This window comes from Erinaceus europaeus, chromosome 10 (assembly GCF_950295315.1).
Source record: "Erinaceus europaeus chromosome 10, mEriEur2.1, whole genome shotgun sequence".
Lineage (NCBI taxonomy): Eukaryota > Metazoa > Chordata > Mammalia > Eulipotyphla > Erinaceidae > Erinaceus > Erinaceus europaeus.
The window spans coordinates 124,404,143-124,425,923 of NC_080171.1; the positions used below are offsets into that span (position 1 = coordinate 124,404,143).

The 21,781-nt window shown below is 49.0% G+C and overlaps 1 protein-coding gene across 2 annotated transcripts in view; it reads left to right on the forward strand.

The window, feature by feature from the left end:
• Positions 1-21,781, forward strand: part of COLEC12 (collectin subfamily member 12) — a 202,089-nt gene that overhangs the window by 176,505 nt on the left and 3,803 nt on the right. For both annotated transcript variants that reach the window (XM_060200768.1, XM_060200767.1), the window contains 4 exons: positions 10,015-10,503; positions 12,880-13,016; positions 14,631-14,740; positions 20,006-20,151. In XM_060200768.1, coding sequence (XP_060056751.1) covers positions 10,015-10,503; positions 12,880-13,016; positions 14,631-14,740; positions 20,006-20,151 — 882 coding nt within the window. The remainder of the gene's footprint in view (positions 1-10,014; positions 10,504-12,879; positions 13,017-14,630; positions 14,741-20,005; positions 20,152-21,781) is intronic.

The following is a 21,781-nucleotide window of genomic DNA, read 5'->3' on the forward strand; positions in this document are numbered from 1 at the left end:
GTGCAGGTAAAGGGGTTAAAGGTGAACTGAATCTGTCCTCAAGTCTAAGGAAGATTTAAGAAGTGGTTACTGAAAGAGTAATTTACGAGTTTTCAGAAAAGTAAAAATCATAGGGATGCACTCTCTAAGATAAATGAACTTTATTTTACATCTTCACATTATCAAAGTTACTTGACTGTCTAAACTAGGAGAATGAAAAATAGCATTCCTAAACTTCTCCAAAACATTTGCCACTGACACCCTCAAGAACAAGATGGAGAAACAGGTGCTGGGTTTCAGCACAGTTGACTCATTTTTTTCATGCATTAGTGCTTATATCTTTTCCTTGAGCTGTGTAAAGAAATAGGAATTTTTGCAAAGCACAAGGACCCGCATAAGGATCCCGGTTCGAGCCCCGGCTCCCCACCTGCAGGGAAGTTGCTTCACAGGCGGTGAAGCAGGTCTGCAGGTGTCTGTCTTTCTCTCCCTCTCTCTGTCTTCCCCTCCTCTCTCCATTTCTCTCTGTCCTGTCCAACAACAAGAACAGCAATGATAATAATAATAACAACAACAATGATAAACAGCAAGGGCAACAAAAGGGAAAAATGGCCTCCAGGAGCAGTGGATTCATGGTGCTGGCACCGAGACCCTGCGATAACCCTGGAGGCAAAAAAAAAAAAAAAAAGAAGAAGAAGAGAAAAGAAAAGGTAAGATGTGCCTGCAGGAGACTGGGTGGTAATTTCCCCAGGAGAGCACACACTTTACCACATATGAGGACCTGGGTTCAAACCCCTGGCCACCACACAGAAGGAAGGGGGGCTGCTGGAGCAGCGCAGAGCTATGGTGTCTATCCTCTCTGTGTCTCTTTACTTCTCTCACCCTCTATTTGAGAGGAAAAAGATTCTTCCAGAAGTGCTGGTGCTAAGTCTAGAAACATTTCCCAGCAAGGGAAAGGGATGATTTTTACTTTCTATTAAAAGCAACTGATGTTGGTGGGTTGGCAGTGGTTCACAGTCCTGTGAGCTCGCAGGGTGTAGCTTCGCAGCCCTGTGTGTGTGGCTCACTGCACCCATCACCAAACTCCCAGCTGTCTGCTTCCCATCTGATCCTGCCCATGGTCTTCACAAAGTCTGAGTTCAGTTACTCCTTTTTGTGAGAGTTTGCTTGCTTTAGTTAGCTAGATTCCACATGTGAATGAGACCATCAGTAGTTGTCTATCACCTCTTTTTTACTTAGCAGAATCACCTCTAGTTCCATTTTTTCACACTGAATACAATGCCATCTTTTTATATATATTTATTTATTCCCTTTTCTTGTCCTTGTTGTTTCGTTGTTGTAGTTATTATTGTTACTGATGTTGTTGGACAGGACAGAGAGTAATGGAGAGAAGAGGGGAAGACAGAGAGGGGGAGAGAAAGACAGACACCTGCAGACCTGCTTCACCGCCTCTGTAGCGACTCCCCTGCAGGTGGGGGGATGGGGCTCGAACAGGGATCCTCATGCCAGTCCTTGAGCTTTGTGCCACGTGCGCTTAACCCACTGCTACTGCCCGACTCCCCAATGTCACCTTTTTAAATTGCAGAGTAGTATTCCATATATTCTTTATCTAATAGTCTGTCAACAAGCATTTAGGTCGCATTCATATTTTGGCTTCTTTCAAACTGGTGCTCTCATATCCTTTAGATATATGTCTATGGTATAAGCTGTACTTATTAACCTTACGGGATATATCTTCTTTTTAAAAAATACTTTCACCACTTATTTGTTATTTGAGAGGGATGGGGAGAGAGACAGAGAGATGCCTGCTGCAGCTCTGCTTCACCACTCACAAAGCTCTTCCCCTGCAGGTGGGGACGGGGGCTCAAGCCTCTGTGCCAATGCCTGGTGACGTGCGCTCAGCCAGGCGTGCCACTGCCCGCCCCAAACGTAATCATTACTGTGCTGGGAAGCCCAGAAAGTCACATGACTCGCTGTACTGTAATATCGTCTTGCTGTGATGGTCCAAAACAAAACTTGCACGCAGCTAGTGAGCCCCCAGGGATTGGTAGCGGGTCTGGCTGGTAAGCGGCAGCTTTGCCCGTGACTGAGAAGAGGACCCACTCAGCCGGTCCTCCTGTGACATCAAGCTCTGTATGCCGGCTGGCGGGTGTTGGGGTCGTAACCTCAAAGCAGACGAGTCTCAGCTCACTGGAAGGAGCACAGTGTGTCTGCCGGGGAAGCTGGTGTGACCGCTGACAGTGCAGTACAAGCAGGATAAGCAAAATGGTGGGGGGGTGGGGGTTACTCTTCAGTCTGACAGGACCATTCCTGTCAGGAGTCCTGGGAGACTCCTTTCCAAACAGCCTTCACAGCCCTGCGCGCTGAGGAAATATGCCAGGATGCTGGAGCGCAGACTTCCTGGGCTGTGAAAACGTACGGCAGGTCTTGGGAACCCACCTGGTAGGGAAGGCCTGTAAGTGGAGAATAAAGCTGCTTGTCTACAGTTGTGTGAGGACTGTCACATGGAAGAGATTGTAATGGCATCTGTGGACTTCCGAAGGCTAAGACAAAGACTAGTGTATGTTTGTTAGTGTCAGGTAACTTTTTAAATTATATTTAATTCCCTGAAATAAAGTGGATGTTCCTGAACATATAATGGTTTCCCTGAGCAACTCCAGAGAGGCAAAATAATTTCAAATCTGTGATTTGCAGCTTTGAGTCTTATCTTGAGTAAGGGGTGGACCTTCAGATGATGAGACATTTCTTCAGGGCTCATTTTCCAGATCTTTCATTCTCAGCAGATGTGCAGCCTCAGCATTAATATAAGAGCTGTCTAAACTTTCTTTTTTTTGCCTCCAGGGTTGTCACTGGGGCTCACCTCCAGCACTACAACTCCACTGCTCCTGGCAGTATTTTTTTTTCATTTTATTGGATAGAAACAAAAAGAAATTGAGAGAGGACGAGGGAGATAAAGAGGAAGAGAGACACCTGCAGACCTGCTTCACCACTTTTTTCTTAATATATTTCATTTATTGATTTTTGGATAGAGACAGCGAAATTGGGAAGGAAGAGGGAAGATAGAAAGGGAGAGAAAGATACCTGCAGCACTTTCTCATCACGCATGAAGCTTCCCTCCTGCAGGCAGGGACTGGGAGCTTGAACCTGGGTCCCTGCACATAGTGGTGTGTGCACTCAAGTAGGTTCACCACCGCCCAGCCCTGAGAATTCCACTTCTAAATGGAATGCCTTCCATCCACACGCTAGAATATGCATGTCTAATCTGAGAGAGAAAGAGAGAGAGAGAGAGAGAAAGTAAATGAGATGGAACAGAACTGGGTTAATGTTGGCTTTTGTTGGGCTGGCTTCTGCAAGATTCAAAATATTCTTATAGTTTCCAGGAAACTCCTGCTGACTCACACTTGATAGACGAGTATAGTTCAGTCCTAGAAGATACTTGTCTCACTAGAGTAATATCTGAAGCTGATGGCACTGAGCCAGATAAAAAGGATCTCTTTGTCCATACATTTTAAAAAGACCTTTTAAAGAAATCCTTCTTATTTTCTGTCAAATGCTATAAAGACTTTGGTCCTACTTATGGGCATGGAGGATGTAATAACTCATACTGTACATCTCGGGCAGGAAGTTTGTCTCACATCTTGAGCTGGGCCTCTGCAAGCTAAGGGAACAGAACGTACATCATCATAATGCGATCCTGGGGCTCCCTGCATCTGTTCCTCTGGTCCTGGGCCCACACTTCCAGAGGGATAGAGAATAGAGAAGGGGCCGGGTGATGGCGCACCTGGTTGAGCATACATGTTACAGTGTGCAAGGACCCAGGTTCAAGCCCCTGGTTCCCACCTGCAAGGGGAAAACTTCACAAGTGGTGAAGCAGGGCTGCAGGCGTCTCTGTCTCTCTCCCTCTCTATCACCCCCTTCCCTCTCAATTTCTGGCCATGTCTACTAGTAAGTAAATAAAGATAATAAAAAAAAATAGAGGAGGGTTGGGTGGTAATGCTACAGATTAAGTGCACATGGCGCAAAGCGCAAGGACTGGCATAAGGATCCTGGTTCGAGCCCCCGGCTCCCCACCTGCAGGGGGGTCACTTCACAGGCGGGTGAAGCAGGTCTGCAGGTGTCTGTCTTTCTCCCCCCTCCCCCCACCTCTCTCCATTTCTCTCTGTCCTATCTAACAACAACAGCATCAATAACAACAACAATAGTAACCACAACAACAATAAAACAACGAGGACAACAAAAGGGGAAAAAATAGCCTCCAGGAGCAGTGGGTGCAAGGTGCAGGCACTGAGCCCCAGCAATAACCCTGGGGGAGAGAGGGGGGGGGAGAGAATGGGGAACTTTCCAATGGAGGGGATGGGATACAGAACTCTGGTCGTGGGAATTGTGCCAAATTATACCCCTCCTGTCCTACAATCTTGTTGATCATTATTAAATCACTAATTTAAACAAAAAGAACAGGAATCCAGGACAGATCTGCCTAGGAGCTTCTCAGATTCTGTGCCTTGGCTTTGTCTGTGCCAACCCTTCAGCTTTATTGGGACGTGAGGGAATAAAGAATGCAGTACCTCACAGAGGGCTAGTTAATATTCAGACCGATATGACTGAGCTCAGGTGTCAAATCCTTGTCCAAGACCTCCCTGCTTTTGAACCCCCACCAACATTGTAGTAAAAACACCGGGTTCATGAAAAAAGGAAGAAAAACAGATAGGAGTCTGAGTTTTTTTGGTTCCTAATCTGATACCCAGCCCTAGGTAAAAACCAAACTCAGTGACACAAACCAGCTTTCGTGTGTGTGTGTGTGTGTGTCTGTGTCTGTGAATATATGTGTGTGAGTACAAGTGTGTGTCTATGTGTATGTGTATATCTGAGTGTATGAGTGAGTGTATATGTGTGTGAGTGTATATGTGAGTTTGAGTGTGTATATGGGTGTATGTGAGTGTGTATGTGTGAGTGTATATGTGAGTGTGTGTGTGTCTGAGAATGAGTGTGTGTATTGTGTATATGAGAGTGTGTGTGTATGTGTATGTGTGTGAGTGTATATGTGTGTCTGAGAGTGAGTTTGTATATAAGAGTGTGTATGTGTGTCTGAGTGAGTGTATGTGTCTCTGAGAGTGAGTATATATTGTATATATGAATGTGTGTGTGTCTGAGAGTGAGTGTGTATGTCTGAGAGTGTGTATATGAGAGTGTATGTGTGTCTGAGTGAGTGTATGTGTCTGAGAGTGAGTGTATATTGTGTATATGAATGTGTGTGTGTGTGAGAGTGAGTGTGTATGTCTGAGAGTGTGTATATTGTATATGAGAGTGTGTATATAGTATATGAGAGTGTGTATGTGTGAGTGAGTGTATGTGTCTCTGAGAGTGAGCGTATAGTGTATATATGAATGTGTGTGAGTGTGTGTGTCTGAGAGTGAGTGTGTATATTGTATATGAGAGTGTGTATGTGTGAGTGAGTGTATGTGTCTCTAAGAGTGAGTGTATATTGTGTATATGAATGTGTGTGTGTCTGAGTGAGTGAGTGTGTTTCTGAGAGTGAGTGTGTATATGTGTGTATGTGAGTGTGTGTGTCTGAGAGTGAGTGTGTGTATTGTGTATATGAGAGTGTGTGTGTATGTGTATGTGTGTGAGTGTATATGTGTGTCTGAGAGTGAGTGTGTATGTCTGAGAGTGAGTGTGTATATGAGAGTGTGTATGTGTGTCTGAGTGAGTGTATATGTCTCTAAGAGTGAGTGTATATTGTGTATATGAATGTGTGTGTGTCTGAGTGAGTAAGTGTGTGTGTCTGAGAGTGGGTGTGTATATTGTATATGAGAGTGTGTATGTGTGAGTGAGTGTATGTGTCTCTAAGAGTGAGTGTATATTGTGTATATGAATGTGTGTATGTCTGAGAGTGAGTGTTTATGTCTGAGAGTGAGTGTGTATATGAGAGTGTGTATGTGTGTCTGAGTGAGTGTATGTGTCTCTGAGAGTGAGTGTATATTGTGTATATGAATGTGTGTGTGTCTGAGAGTGAGTGTGTGTGTCTGAGAGTGAGTGTGTATGTCTGAGAGTGAGTGTGTATATGAGAGTGTGTATGTGTGTCTGAGTGAATGTATGTGTCTCTGAGAGTGAGTGTATATTGTGTATATGAATGTGTGTGTGTCTGAGAGTGAGTGTGTATATGTGTGTATGAGAGTGTGTATGTGTATGTGTGTGTATATGTGTGTCTGAGAGTGAGTGTGTATATGTGTGTGAGCGTGTATATGTATGTGTATGTGTGTGTATATGTGTGTCTGAGAGTGACTGTGTATATTGTGTGTGTGTGAGAGTGTGTATGTATGTGTATATGTGTGTCTGAGAGTGAGTGTGTCTATGTGTGTATGAGAGTGTATGTATGTGTATGTGTGTGTATATGTGTGTCTGAGAGTGAGTGTGTATATGTGTGTATGAGAGTGTGTATGTATGTGTGTGTATATGTGTGTCTGAGAGTGACTGTGTATATTGTGTGTATATGAGAGTGTGTAAGCCACTGCACCCACCATGAAAATCTTATTAACCCTCCCTCCAACAGCCAACGTAGTTTTCACAAAGGCTAACACACAGTTTGGTTGTGATTTTTTTGCAAGTTTGTTTGTTCTTGTTATCTATATTCCACATATGAGTGAAGCCAGACAGCAATACATGCTCGCTCTTTCCTTGTGTCACCTAGTAGGATCACCCCTGATTCCTTCCATTCTGTCCCAGGCTACACAATCATTTAAATTTTTTTAATTTATTTTAAAAAGGAGACATTAAGGATAAGAGGGGTACAACTTCACACAATTCCCACCACCAGAACTCCATATCCCATCCCCTCCCCTGATAGTTTTCCTATTCTTTATCCCTCTGGGAGCATGGACCCAGGGTCATTGTGGAGAGCAGAAGGTGGAAGGTCTGGCTTCTGTAATTGCTTCCCCGCTGAACATGGGTGTTGACAGGTGGATCCATGCTCCCAGCCTGTCTCTCTCTTTCCCTAGTGGGGCAGGGCTCTGGGGAATCAGAGCTCCAGGACACAATGGTGGGGTTGTCTGTCCAGGGAAGTCTGGTTGGCATCACAGTCACATCTGGAACCTGGTGGCTGAAAGAGAGTTAGCATCCAGAGCAGAGCATCCAGAGCAGAGCATCCAGGGCAGAGCATCCAGAGCAGAGCATCCAGAGCAGAGCATCCAGGGCAGAGCATCCAGAGCAGAGCATCCAGAGCAGAGCATCCAGGGCAGAGCATCCAGGGCAGAGCATCCAGGGCAGAGCATCCAGGGCAGAGCATCCAGGGCAGAGCATCCAGAGCAGAGCATCCAGGGCAGAGCATCCAGAGCAGAGCAGCTTGCTGACTGACCCCATAGTTTCTGTATCCAGTCACCTGCCAATGGACACAGAGGTTGCTTCTCTATTTCCCAACCCCTCTATCATTCTGTATTTCCTGTGAGTGGAGGAGAGAGAGAAAGGAGATCCATAAAAGCAGTGCTCACCATGCATAGAACCCCCTTGCTGCTGTCCTTGGTGCTCCCATGTGGTGGCTGGAACTGAGCCCACTGAGCTTGGGAAGGCATGCACTCCACCCATTGAGTGACCTCCCCGCCATGCACTCCACTCATTGAGTGACCTCCCTGCCACAAGCACACTTATTTTTTAACCCATGTTTACTGAGTAGCTGCAGTGTGCCAGCCATGCAGATACTCAGTAAACCATTTGGGTAAGTTTCTGCTTTCAACATTACTTTTTTTTTTAAGAAAGGAGACATTAACAAAACCATAGGATAAGAGGGGTACAGTTCCGCACAATTCCCATAACCCGATCTCTATATCCCATCCCCTCCCCTGATAGCCTTCCCAGTCTCTATCTCTCTGGGAGTATGGATCCAGGGTCATTGTGGGTTGCAGAGGGTGGAAGGTCAACATTACATTTTTAAGGTACTGATTATCATTTCCCATTCTTGAGGGAGAAAACGCACAGAGGGCCTACGTAGTTTGTCGGAGGTCAAACAGCTAGGATGGCCAGCAGAGTTAAACTCTTTCCAGTTCCCAAGCCTATGTTTCCTCTGTCTCCTCACCATCCAGTGATGATTTACGAGGGGAGGTTAAAATACAAGAGACTTTACAGAGGCCAGGTGGTGGCACACCTGGTTGAGCGCACACATTACAGTGCACAAGGATCTGGGTTCCAGCCCCTGGTCCCCACCTGCAGGGGAGGAAGCTTTGTGAGTGGTGAAGCAGGGCTGCAGGTGTCTCTCTGTCTCTATCTTCCCCTCCTCTCTCAATTTTCTGTCTCTACCCAATAATAAACAATATATAGGTATATATTTTTTAAATATGGGAGACTTTATTTTCAGGAGAGCAGTCAGAGCTTCAGTCAGTTAAGACTGGACCTGGGGAGATTCATAGCAAGACTGAAAGCAAAACAGATCAAGCAGGAGGCCTCAGTGTCTCCCACTGACCACCCCACCCCACTGCAGACTACTGTGCACCTTCACTTTAAGGTACATAGAGGACCAGTGGGGTCAGAGTGTTATGTGGAAAACTGAGCAATGTGACATGTGTACCAACTACTGCACTTTACTGTCTACTGTAGACCATTCATCCCCCAACAAAGGAAAACATGCTTCATCCTTTCTGCCATAAAGGCCGTCTGCTTCTATAGAAAGAGCAAGTCTGGTTCTCTTCCACTTCAGTATGAGAAGACTTAAATTCCTAGCCCAGCCCCACCATCAGTTTCTGGAGAACCATGTTGTGCTTGCCGGGCTTGTGCCCTGAGCAGCTAAGTAGCCCTGAACAGAGCTCGGCGTCTCTGCCCTGCGCGTCCACAGATATGCCCTGTCATAGGAGACCAGGTGACCTGTGTGAAAGCGATGTCCAAGACAGTCCTGGCTGTGGCCTACTTGTGGATGTTCCTGGGACATTCAGTGACGTGAACAGAGTGGCCCATGGGCATCTCTATGGAAGAAGCAGGGTGAGGAGGAACTCGCCCTCCGGGAGTTGCTCTTGGAACTCTTAAGTTTATCCTGGTAGTCTTGCTTTGTATAGTTTAGTGAACATTTTTCTTCCTACTTGATTGACGTACCCCCTAGACTGCCAGGCCCTCTGTTCCCCTTGGTGCTCGAGTGCAGGCATGCTCCCTTTTTATTTGGACTTTATGATAGTTTGCACAAATATCTGGACTTGTGACCTGAGCTCTTCCCATTGTCTTTAAAATATTGTGGGTATTTTAATTATATTTTTGCACTCACAGAAGCCACCAAAAAAAAAAGGAATGACTTTCTTCCTTTAGTGGAAATTTGTCACTTTCCCTCCCCTGCCCACTTGAGGGTCACTGATTTTTTTTCCCTCCAGTACACCTTCCGGTTGCATGATTACACTAACCGACCAAAGATATTGCCCTGACATTGCTGAGCCCTGGCTAAGGCCAGGGAGCTTCCCACAAGCACCTACTGTCTCCCCCGCCCAGCGGCTGGTGCACAGCGACCAGAACTCAGCTCTAAGGACCAAGTGTCCACAGACACAAGCGAGAGGACAGGAGCTCCAGGTGGGAGGTGACTGAGGCAGGAGCCTGGGCTTGGTGCGGGAGAGGGCAGACTCTGCACATCCAAGGGCCCTTCCTGTGGACTCTAGCTCTTCTATCTCACAGCATGTGCTTGTCCTGGTAGAGGCCAGTAGTATCTGTCAAGCCAGTGAGAAGAGGAAACAGAAGGAATTATTCCATGGGCCGCTCAGCTCTTCTGCTAGTGGCAGAATGGTCCCCAAGGACAGGGAGAACCCCGAGTGGCATGTCCACGGTGCTCTGAGCGCAGAGTCCTCTACGGCTGACGCACACAGAAGTGGCTGTGTATTGTTACGGTATATTCTAAGCGTCGAGGCAGGAAAGGCTCGCTGCTTAGAGAAGTTTGTTGTTAAAGAAAGATACCAACAAGAACATAGTAAAAACAGTAAGCAGTCCTTAATCTATGGAATGTTTTTTAGTCGGCATTTTGATAAGACAGAGTCCTCACAGTGAAGCCTGTGTTTATGTCATCTCCTTTTTCTGTTTTAGGTCCTCCTGGCCCCAGGGGTCCAAAAGGTGACAGAGGACAGCAAGGACTCCCTGGTGCCACTGGCAGTAAAGGACAGAAAGGAGAGAAAGGGGAGCCTGGTCCCCCCGGCCCTGCTGGAGAGAGGGGCTCTGTTGGACCCATCGGCCCCCCTGGCGAGCGCGGCAGCAAAGGCTCCAAAGGCTCACAGGGCTCCAAGGGGTCAAGGGGATCCCCGGGAAAGCCCGGCCCTCAAGGCCCCAGTGGGGACCCTGGCCCAGCAGGCCCACCAGGCAAGGACGGACTCCCAGGCCCCCAGGGCCCTCCCGGCTTCCAGGGACTACAAGGCACCGTGGGGGAGCCAGGGGTCCCCGGACCCAGAGGGCTTCCAGGCTTGCCCGGGGTGCCAGGTATGCCAGGCCCCAAGGGGCTCCCGGGACCCCCAGGCCCATCAGGGGTGGCCATGCCTTTGGCCCTGCAGAATGAGCCAACAGCTGCTCCTGAAGCCAATGGTGAGTGTGCATCCTTCCTCACACCGCACACAGGGTCGTGCGCCCGTCTCAGACCAGCCCCATGCGGAGCTGACACACCGCTGTCTTTGGCCAGAAAGCCATCGTGGGAGAAGGGGCCAGGCGGCGGTGCACCTGGCCGAGTGCACGTGTTACAGTGCTCAAGGACCCAGGTTCGAGCCCCTGGTCCCCACCTGCGGGGGAAAGCTTCATGAGCGGTGAAGCAGGGCTGCAGGTGTCTCTGTCTCTCTTCTCTATCTCCCCCTTCCCTTTTGATTTCTAGCTGTCTCTATCCAATAAAAAAATAAAGATAAAATAAAAGCCATCATGAGGGGGCTGGGCGGTAGCACAGCGGATTAAACATACGTGGCACAAAGCGCAAGGACCACCGTAAGGATCCTGGTTTGAGCCCCTGCAGGGGAGTCGCTTCACAGGTGGTGAAGCAGGTCTGCAGATGTCTGTCTTTCTCTCCCCATCTCTGTCTTCCCCTCCTCTCTCCATTTCTCTCTGTCCTATCCAACAATAACAATAGCAACAACAATAATAATAACGATAAAGTACAAGGGCAACAAAAGGGGAAAAAAAGCTCCAGGAACAATAGTAACCCTGGAGGCAAATGAGTAATAATAATAAGCCATCATGAGAGACATTCACAGGCCAGGTAGTGCCACTTGGGCACATATGGTTCTCTTTCTACACTGTCAGCTTCTCTGGTGCTTGTTTACTTAGCCAAGCCCGCCCCTCAGGGACAGACATGCCCCAGAGCACTTCCTTTGTGAAAGCTGGAGGCTTCCCACCTCCTGGTGGCCCCCGTCCTCATTTTTATTTTATTTTATTTATAAAAAGGAGACACTGACAAAACCATAGGATCAAAGGGGCACAATTTGACACAATTCCCATCACCAGATCTCCGTATCCCACCCCCTCCCCTGATAGCTTTCCTATTCTTTATCCCTCTGGGAGTATGGACCCAGGGTCATTGTGGGAAGCAGAAGGTGGAAGGTCTGGCTTCTGTAACTGCTTCCCCGCTGAATATGGGTGTTGGTAGGTGGATCCATACTCCCAGCCTGTCTCTTTCCTTAGTGGGGTGGGATTCTGGGGAATTGGGGCTCCAGGACACATTGGTGGGGTTGTCTGTCCAGGGAAATCTGGTTGGCATCCTGCTAGCATCTGGAACCTGGTGGCTGAAGAGAGAGTTAACATATAAAGTGAAACAAATTGTTGACTAATCATGAACCTAAAGGCTGGAGTAGTGCAGATGAAGAGTTGGTGGGGGGCATGTCTCTGTTTTGTAGATAGCTAGTAGGCATATTGTAGTTATATCACAAAAGGCCTGTGACTAGATTAGTTACTCTTTCTCTCAATCTCTCTCTCTCTCTCTCTCTCTCTCTCTCTCTCCCCCCTGAGCCTGACATCTGATATGCAGGTGGATCCAAGTTATTGTCTGGGGAGATGATGTCATGGCTGGAAAAGGACCAGAAAGCTGGATCAGGGAAGAGAGTAGCTCCCTAATATGGGAAAGGGGTATAAATATTGTTGACTGCACCATCCTCATTTTATGCCCTTCACTTGGGGACCACTGGTCCTCGGTACGTGCAGTGTAGCCTGTTCTGATGCCCAGTTCTTCTCTTTTCTTTTCTTTTTTTCCCTCCAGGATTATCACTGGGGCTTGGTGTTGGGTCTAGGAATCCACTGCTCCTGGCGGCCTTCACCCCTCCCCTAATTTTACTGGATAGGACAGAGAGAAATTGAGAGAGGAGGAGAGATAGAGAGGGAGAAGGAGAGACACCTTTGAACCTGCTTCACCACTTGTGAGGTGTCCCCCTGCAGGTGGGGAGCTGGGGGGCTCGAACCAGGATCCTTGAGTGGGCCCTTGTGCTTAGTGCTATGTGTGCTTAGTTGGGTACACCACTGCCTGCGCTGCCCTCCACCCCACCCCCGCGGTTTATTTCTTTTGGAGATGGTGATATAGCACCTTCTCATCTCAAACCTCTGGTAGAACTCTCCGGTCCTCTCCCTTGGCACAACCCTACCTTCACCGTGTTTCCTGCTGCAGAACTCAGGGCGGCTCTATTCTGCGAGCTTGGCTTGGGTTATAGGGTCCATGGACCTCAGACTGATGCTGACCCCTGCGTCTGCCCGGCTTCTGCTGCTCTGTTGTTCCTGCCACTGTAAAGACTGGTCCAGGACAGAAGAGCAAACCCCCCATGTAGGTGTTTTCCAGATTCACAGCTTTGACTGACTACAGCAGCCGCTTCCTGAACCCCACACACGTACCCACAGGAGGGAGGCAGGGCCATCACGGCAGCTTCTGGGACGTGACTAAGAGAAGTCCCAGTGCTCTTCTTCCCGTCAGCGCTGTTAACTTTGTACTCCTAGGTTGCCCACCCCACTGGAAGAACTTCACAGACAAATGCTACTACTTCTCTGTTGAGAGAGAAACTTTTGAGGAGGCAAAACTTTTCTGTAAAGACAAGTCTTCACATCTCATTTTCATCAACACAAGAGAGGAGCAGGTATGTTCTGGCAAACGTGGTTGGGGAAGCTGTAATTTACGGGTCCGTTACACGTGGGAATTGCACACTGACTGAGGATCCAGACGCCAAGAGTAACAAACACAGAAGGCTGAGGTATGGAGACTTGGGCTTGACTAGATGTGTTCAGGACGGGAATGCTGTCCTTGCTTCCACTCGGGGCATTTCGCCGGTCAAACTGGAGACACGTGCGTCCCACAAAGGCTGTCGAGCTTGAAGCAGGAGAGACACAAGGAGGCACGGACGGGGGGGGGGGGGGGGAAGGGGAGGACAGGGGACCAGCTGGGTGTGACACAGCAGAAGAGCCTGCAGGGCTGAGCCCTCCCGAGACAGCTGCAGAGACCGTTGGCTTGGCCTGGTACGGGGCTTTTTTCTCTCTAAGCCTCACAGTTACCCAGCACTCTTTCTTTGCTCTTTGTCATGTCTTTACTTATTTGTATGGATAGTGGATAGAGCAGAAAGGGAGAGGGTGATGGGGAGACAGATCCCTGAAGCCCTGTTTCCCCCTGCAGATGGGGGTCACAGGCTTGAACCTGGGTCCTTGCACACGGTAATGTGTATGCTTACCCAGCTGCACCAGCGCCTGCCCCACTTTGCAGAGAAGAAAGCTGAAATCAGAGGGTTAGCGGCTTTCTTTAAGGACAAGTAGATGAGGACAGAAATGGAAACCGAGCCCTCCTAGCAGCGAACGCCTGAGTCTTTCTCTGACGCCATCTGAGCTTGGTGGTCCACCCTCGGGCCTGCACTCCCCCTGGCTCAGCGCCTGTTCCCTCGGCCGTATGGGCTGTGGTGCAGCACAGAGACTGTAAACCCCACACAGGCTCTCCACTAGAGGAGCAGCTTTGAGCACCATGAGTGCTGCTGTCTTACTGAAATGGTTGCAGACAGGAATTCAGTTGGTGGAATTCACTGAGTTTTCTGGAAGGATCCAGAGGAAGAAAAATATCACTTAAATTTCATCTGTAATTTTATGATTGGGGGGAAAATGTCAGTCCAAAATAAGTACAATAAAGAAATAAAAGGACATCAACATCACTGCACATGTTCTGACAAACATCCTCTGATAAACTTTTTTTTTTCTTAAATGTTAAAACAAACAAAAAATGTCCCTTGGACATCTGTCTCAAAAAATAATACTTCTGGGGGCCGGGCGGTAGCACAGCGGATTAAGCACACATGGTACGAAGTGGAAGGACTGGCATGAGGATCCTGGTTCAAGCTGCCGGCTCCCCACCTGCAGGGGAGTCACTTCACAGGCGGTGAAGCAGGTCTGCAGGTGTCTCTCTTTCTCTCCCCATCTCTGTCTACCCTCCTCTTTCAATTTCTCTTTGTCCTGTCCAACAACAACGACAGCAATAACAACAAGGGCAACAAAATGGGGAAAATGGCCTCAAGGAGCAGTAGTGCAGGCCCCAAGCCCCAGAGATAACCCAGGTGGTAAAATAGATAGATAGGTAGGTAGGTAGATAGATAGATAGATAGATAAAAAGAAAGAAAGAAAGAAAGAAAGAAAGAAAGAAAGAAAGAAAGAAAGAAAGAAAGAAAGGAAGGAAGGAAGAAAGAATAGTACCTCACTGTCACTGCCATATCTTTCAGCAATGGGTGAAGAAGCAGATGGCCGGGAAAGGCAGCCACTGGATCGGCCTCACGGATTTGGAGCAGGAGAACGAGTGGAAGTGGCTGGACGGGACACTTCCAGAGTTCAGGTGAGTGTGCAAATTGGTGGCTGGGAGAAACAGCGCCACTTGCCATGTTGGTTCCACTTCCTTCCTGACTGTAGGTCCTGGACACTCTTCACACTGAGAGCCGGTTATGTTTCCACGTGGAGAAAATTCTAGCGGGGAATAAATATGCTGTGAAGCAGCTATTCCCCCCACACTTTTTTTTTTTGTCACCAGAGCTTCACTGCTCTGGGCTGACTTTTTCAGACAGACAGACAGACAGACAGACAAGGAGACAGACAGAAGGAGAGGGAAAGGCACCACGGCACTACAGCTTCTTCCAGAGGCCAGAGACTGGGCTCACATGACAAAGCCGCCACAACATCCAGATGAGCTGGCTTCCTGAACTTTTGTCAAGTGGATTTTCATTTTACATCTGTGGAGAATAGAACTGAGAGACTGAAAAGCACAGGCTGACATTCTCCCAAAATGCAGCTGTAAACATTAAGGAGGCCCAGGCCCCGCAGGCATGTTTGGAGCCCGCCCAGCCGTGCTCTGCTGAGGACTCAGCACCTCCCTTAGGGCCGCACAGCCAGTGCACCCCACACAGCTGGGAACTTGGCCAGAGGGATTATGAATTATGAATCTAAGTCTCTCCTACAGAGGGAAAGGCAGGTGTTTGTAAAGGCGTGAAAGAGAGCTGCAACAGAAGCTGGCCTCTGTAGAGGTGATAGACACCACAGTGGAAGCCCTCTAGCTACTCCAGTCCTGGGGCACAGACCTCTGGAAGCACCTCATTCTACCCCGGGGTGTGTCCCGTCAACTCCTTTTTTCTAACTCTTTAAATTTTACTTAATTTACTATTGGGTAGAGACAGGCATTGAGAGGAGAGTGAGAGATAGAAAGGGAGAGAGACAGCCCTGCTCCACCTCTTGTGAAGCTTTCCCCTTGTAGGTGGGGACCAGGGGCTCAAACCCAGGCTCTCGACACTGTAGTGTGTGCGCTCAACCAGGTGCGCCACAGCCCGGCACCCTCAACTCCTCACTAAACATGTTGCGTCGCCACCAGAATTCCACTTCCTCTCACTCCTGCTTTGCCTGCAGCGGGGTGAAAACATGCAGCCGAGAGCCAGCAGAGCAGGAGTGTGAGCAGTGTGGCTTTACCAGGTCAGCTCCGCTGAGGCTGACGCTGCCACAGCAACTGTGATCTTGCCCTGCAAGGCCACAACACAGGAAGCTGGGCAAGGAGGGCGGCTCAGGTCTAGAACAGTGGCACAGCCTTCAGGCTCAACTGTCAGGGTCTCAGGCCAGAAGATGCACTGGTGTGTGTGGGGGGAGGTTAGCATGTTTCTGTGTGCTCCTGCCTGGTGAGTGGGGGGTAGTTAGCATGTTTCTGTGTGCTCCTGCTGGTGTGTGGGGGAGTTAGCATCTTTCTGTGTGCACCTGCTGGTGTGTGTATGGGGAGTTAGCATGTTTCTGTGTGCACCTGCCTGGTGTGTGGGGGGAGTTAGCATGTTTCTGTGTGCACCTGCTGGTGTGTGGGGGAGTTAGCATGTTTCTGTGTGCACCTGCTGGTGTGTGGGGGAGTTAGCATCTTTCTGTGTCCACCTGCTGGTGTGTGTGGGGGGAGTTAGCATGTTTCTGTATGCACCTGCCTGGTGTGGGGGGGGAGTTAGCATGTTTCTGTGTGCACCTGCTGGTGTGTGGGGGAGTTAGCATGTTTCTGTGTGCACCTGCTGGTGTGTGTGTGGGGAGTTAGCATGTTTCTATGTGCACCTGCTGGTGTGTGTGTGGGGAGTTAGCATGTTTCTGTGAGCACCTGCCTGGTGTGTGGGGGAGTTAGCATGTTTCTGTGTGCACCTGCTGGTGTGTGGGGGAGTTAGCATGTTTCTGTGTGCACCTGCTGGTGTGTGGGGGCGAGTTAGCATGTTTCTGTGTGCACCTGCCTGGTGTGTGGGGGGGGAGTTAGCATGTTTCTGTGTGCTCCTGCTGGTATGTGGGGGGAGTTAGCATGTTTCTGTGTGCTCCTGCCTGGTGTGTGTGTGGGGAGTTAGCATGTTTCTGTGTGCACCTGCTGGTGTGCGTGTGGGGAGTTAGCATGCTTCTGTGTGCACCTGCCTGGTGTGTGTGTGGGGGAGTTAGCATGTTTCTGTGTGCACCTGCTGGTGTGTGGGGGGGAGTTAGCATGTTTCTGTGTGCTCCTGCCTGGTGTGTGTGTGGGGAGTTAGCATGTTTCTTTGTGCACCTGCCTGGTGTGTGTGGGGGGGGAGTTAGCATGTTTCTGTGTGCACCTGCTGGTGTGTGTGTGGGGAGTTAGCATGTTTCTGTGTGCTCCTGCCGGCACATGTGAGTTTAAGATACCACTCTCTCTTCCTGCAAGTATGAAGTATGAAGGCTCAGTAACTGCAGCCTAATTTACTGTGACATGTAATAATAAACACGGCACAGTCTAGGAAAAGTCAGTGCCGTAGCAAGCGCACAGCTTGCCCCAGGGTGGACAGGTCTCGGGTCCAGGCATTGGCCCCGCACTCATAGCTGTGGGACCTTGTGGCCATGGGCAGATCTCACACGCAGAGCCCTCCCTCCGTCCCTGACGGTCCGTGTGGACCCAAGGGGGTGCTCAGGAAATGGCACGTGTCACACTGGTGCTGCCGTCACCACAGCTCCTGGAGTAGTGAGGTTTGCCTGCTGGCCGGCAGTCCCACCGCTGCGCCGCCAGCGCTGCTCTGCAGTTGAGTGAGTGCCACACGTGATGACCTCCGCTCACAGCCGGCTTACCACGTCCGAAGCACCCCTGCCCTGCACCCCCATGCGATGGGGCTGGGCCTCAGGCTCTCAGTCTGCCTCCCCACGTACTGTCCTGATGCACATTCCACCTTCAACCTGTTCCTCTTTGCATCTGTGCCCTCCATGCACTGGCCCATCCTGCCCTCCCCATAGCAGTGCCCACACCAGAGAAAGGCAGTCTCAGGGGTCGGGTGGTAGCGCAGCAGGTTAAGCGCAGGTGGCTCAAAGCACAAGGACCAGCATAAGGATCCAGGTTTGAGCCCCCGGCTCCCCACCTGCAGGGGAGTCTGCAGGTGTCTGTCTTTCTCTCCCCCTCTGTCTTCCCCTCCTCTCTCCATTTCTCTCTGTCCTATCCAACAACAATGACAGCAATAACAACAACAATAATAACTACAACAACAATAAAACAGAAAGGGAAAAAATAGTGTCTAGGAGCAGAGGATCCGTGGTGCAGGCACCAAGTCCCAGCAATAACCCTAGAGGCAAAAAAAAAGAAAGAAAGGAAGGAAGGAAGGAAGGAAGGAAGGAAGGAAGGAAGGAAGGAAGGAATAAAGAAAGTCTCCTGACTTTCTTCTTGCTCTGTTTCCCCAACACACACGTGCACGCACACACATGCACACACACGCACAGGGAAGGGGGAGGTTTGAGATTGTTTCAAGACTTCTGGGGGTTGCTCTTAAAAAGGAAACAGATGAGGGGAAAAGTTCTCTCCTCTGCATATCGCTGCCTCTCATTTCACAATAGACTGAAAGGACAAAATGGCTACATGTACTGAATGGCTAAGGGGCAGAGCACTCGGCTCATTTCCAGTCAAACGTGCGACCAGACCTGCTGCAGTGTGTGATTTTTTTTTTTTTTTTGCCTCCAGGGTTAATGCTGGGGCTCGGTGCCTGCACCATGAATCCACTGCTCCTGGAGACCATTTTTTCCCCTTTTGTTGCCCTTGTTGTTTTTATCATTGTTGTGGTTATTATTATTGTTGTTGCTGTCATTGGATAGGACAGAGAGTAATGGAGAGAGGAGGGGAAGACAGAGAGGGGGAGAGAAAGACAGACACCTGCAGACCTGCTTCACCGCCTGTGAAGCGACTCTCCTGCAGGTGGGGAGCTGGGGGCTCAAACCCGGGATCCTTACACTGGTCCTTGTGCTTTGTGCCACATGTGCTTAACCCGCTGCGCTACCACCCAAATTCCTGCATTGTGTGATTGTCAGGGGTCCTCTGTGATGGCTCAGGACAGTGCCAACGGCAGGGGTTTTTGGTGAGCACTCCAGCATAATTGCAGAAGTAAGACTGGGGGTCTGGTGTGCATGACCAAGGTCTTATTTAACAATGAAGGACATAGTTTTTAAAAAATTTCATAACAACAGATCTCAACATCAAAAAACAAAGTCTACAATCTTTTTTCCTGCTTAAAATTTCCCTTTCAGTTCTTCTTTCTCAACTTCTGTTGATGAGTGGGATCATCCCATACTCGTCTTTGTCTTTCTGACTTAGCTCACTTCACAGAATTCCTTCTAGCTCCATCCAAGGTGGATTCATTGTTCTTAATAACTGCGTAGTATTCCATTGTGTATATATACCACAGCTTTCTCAGCCACTCATCTACACATTCATATAAACCTTCTCCACAGAGAGTTGGGCGGTAGCGCAGCATGTTAAGCGCATGTGGCGCCAAGCGCAAGGACCAGCATAAGGATCCCAGTTCGAGCCCCCGGCTCCCCACCTGCAGGGGAGTCGCTTCACAGGCGGTGAAGCAGGTCTGCAGGTGTCTGTCTTTCTCTCCCCCTCTCTGTCTCCCCCTCCTCTCTCCATTTCTCTCTGTCCTAGCCAACAACAACAACAATAACTACAACAATAAAACAACAAGGCTACAACAAGGGCAACAAAGGGAATAAATAAATAAATATTTTTAAAAACCTTCTCCACCTGATAACTCACTAGAGATAAAAAAAATTGGGGACTGGGTGGTGGCACACCTGGTTGAGTGCACATGTTACAATGTTCACGGACCCGGGTTCAAGTCCCCCCTCCTCACCTGCAGGGGGAAAGCTTCATGAGTGGTGTCTCTCTGTCTGTCTCCCTGTCTCCCCCTTCCTCTTAATTTCTGGCTGTCTCTATCCAATAAATAAAGATATTTTTTTAAGAAATGTAAAAAGATAAGGAGTTGAAATGTACCGGACTTCCTCTGTCTCTATGGAAAGAGAGACTATGATGTGGAGAGCCTGCCTTTAGGAGGCGAAGATATTCACACACACGCGCGCGTGTCTGTTAGCCTTCACCTAACTGTGGAATAGATGTGCTTCCTGTTAAGAGGAAGCAGCTCGGTGATCCGACTTCCTGGTGGCAGAGAGAACAAGGAGGCCGGGGTGCAGCCCTACTCACGGCTCCGCCTGCCCAGATGGGAGCATGGGCGTTCGGCAGCGTGTCTGCCTTCCAGGACGAGGACAGGCTGCAGCTCGCTTGCTTTGCGTTGATGGGCCGTGGGGCTGTACAGGCAGTACTAAGTTTCTCTTTTGTTGACAGAAACTGGAAAGCTGGGCAGCCAGATGACTGGGGCCATGGCCACGGCCCAGGAGAGGACTGTGCTGGGCTGATTCACGCCGGCCAGTGGAACGACTTCCAGTGTGAGGATGTCAATAACTTCATTTGTGAAAAGGACAGGGAGGCAGGTAAGCAGTCGATGGGAAGAAAGAGCCGCACAGCCTCTGCCCCATCAAACAGTGAGTGCGGGTGGGTCTAGGGCCCTGGACGCACGCTCCGAAGTGTGGGCACCTGGGTGAGTGCACACACCACAGCGCACAAGGAAGGACCCAGGTTCAAGCCCCCGGTCCCCACCTGCAGGGGAAAGCTTCACGAACAGTGAAGCAGGGCTGCAGGGGTCTCTCTGTCTCTCTGCGTTTCTGCCTCCCCCTCCCTCTCAGTTTCTGTTTCTGGCCAATAATCGATACATTAAAACATGTAAGTGTGGTTCCAGTCTTGGTTCTGCCTCTTAAGAGCTCAGCAGGTCGCTGATCCCCACACCCAGTGACAGTCCCCTCTCTCCGGTCATTGTAAGGGTTTGAACGCATCAGTAAGTGTGCTCGGTGTGTAGGAATGACACTGGGCTGCCGGGCCTTTATCTCAGACGGCAGTTCAGAGTTCTTTTTGTTGCTGTTCTTTAACACACACATCAGTGTTGCGTCTTGCTTACAACATTCTACACACAGATAGTTTGGGTGGCCAAACGTGCAATTCTGTATATTTTGTAATAGCGTTTTATTTATTTAACCTTTACATTTTTTTTAATTATCTTTATCTATTTGATAGAGATGGCCAGAAATCAAGAGGAAGGGGGAGACAAGGAGGGAGAGAGACAGAGAGACCCCTGCAGCCCTGCTTCACCACCTGTGAAGCTTTCTCCCTGCAGGTGGGGACCAGGGGCTTGAACCTGGGTCCTTGCTCACTGTAACATGTGCACCCAACCATCTACACTACCACCTGGCCCCTCTTTATTTTATCTTTTATACAACAGAAAGAAATTGAGAAGGGAGATAGAGAGGGAGAGAGACAGAGAGACACCTGCAGCCCTGCTTCACCACTTGTGAAGCTTTCCCCCTGCAAGTGGGGACCAGGGGCTTGAACCTGGGTCATTGTGAACTATAACATGTGCGCTCAACTGCATGTGCTACCACCTGGCCCCCAATTCCTTGCATATTTAACTGAGCATCTACTGTGGGCCAGTTGTGCCAGATAGCAGAAGGGTACAGTCTGTAACCCCTTTTAACCTCATAAACCAAAGAAGCTGTTTGAATTTCAAATGATCCTTACCTAACGCTTTATCTAAGGTTGGTACATGACCTCCTTGGGTGCTGTTTCTTATTTTTCACCATCAGAACTAGACTTTAAAGTTTATAATGGGAGGAAGATAAAATATTGAATGTTTGGGGCCAGGCGGTGGCATACTTGGTTAAGCGAGTACATTACAGGGCACAAGGACCCAGGTTCAAGCCCCTGGTCCCCACCTTCAGGGGGAAAGCTTCACGAGTGGTGAAACAGGGCTGCGGTGTCTCTCTGTCTCTCTCCCTCTCTATCTCTCCTCTCAATTTCTGTCTCCATACAATAATTAATTAATTAATAAAACATTAAAACAATTTTTAAAAAAATATTGAATGTTAATTGTGTGGGGTTTTGGGGGGTTTGATGAAAATGTCTTAAAATTAGTTCTAAGATAGTTTTGTGCATATACTAAAACTTTATTTTAAATGGGTAAATAATATTTCAGAATCCCCCCCATTTTTTTTCTTTCTGTCACTGGGGCTT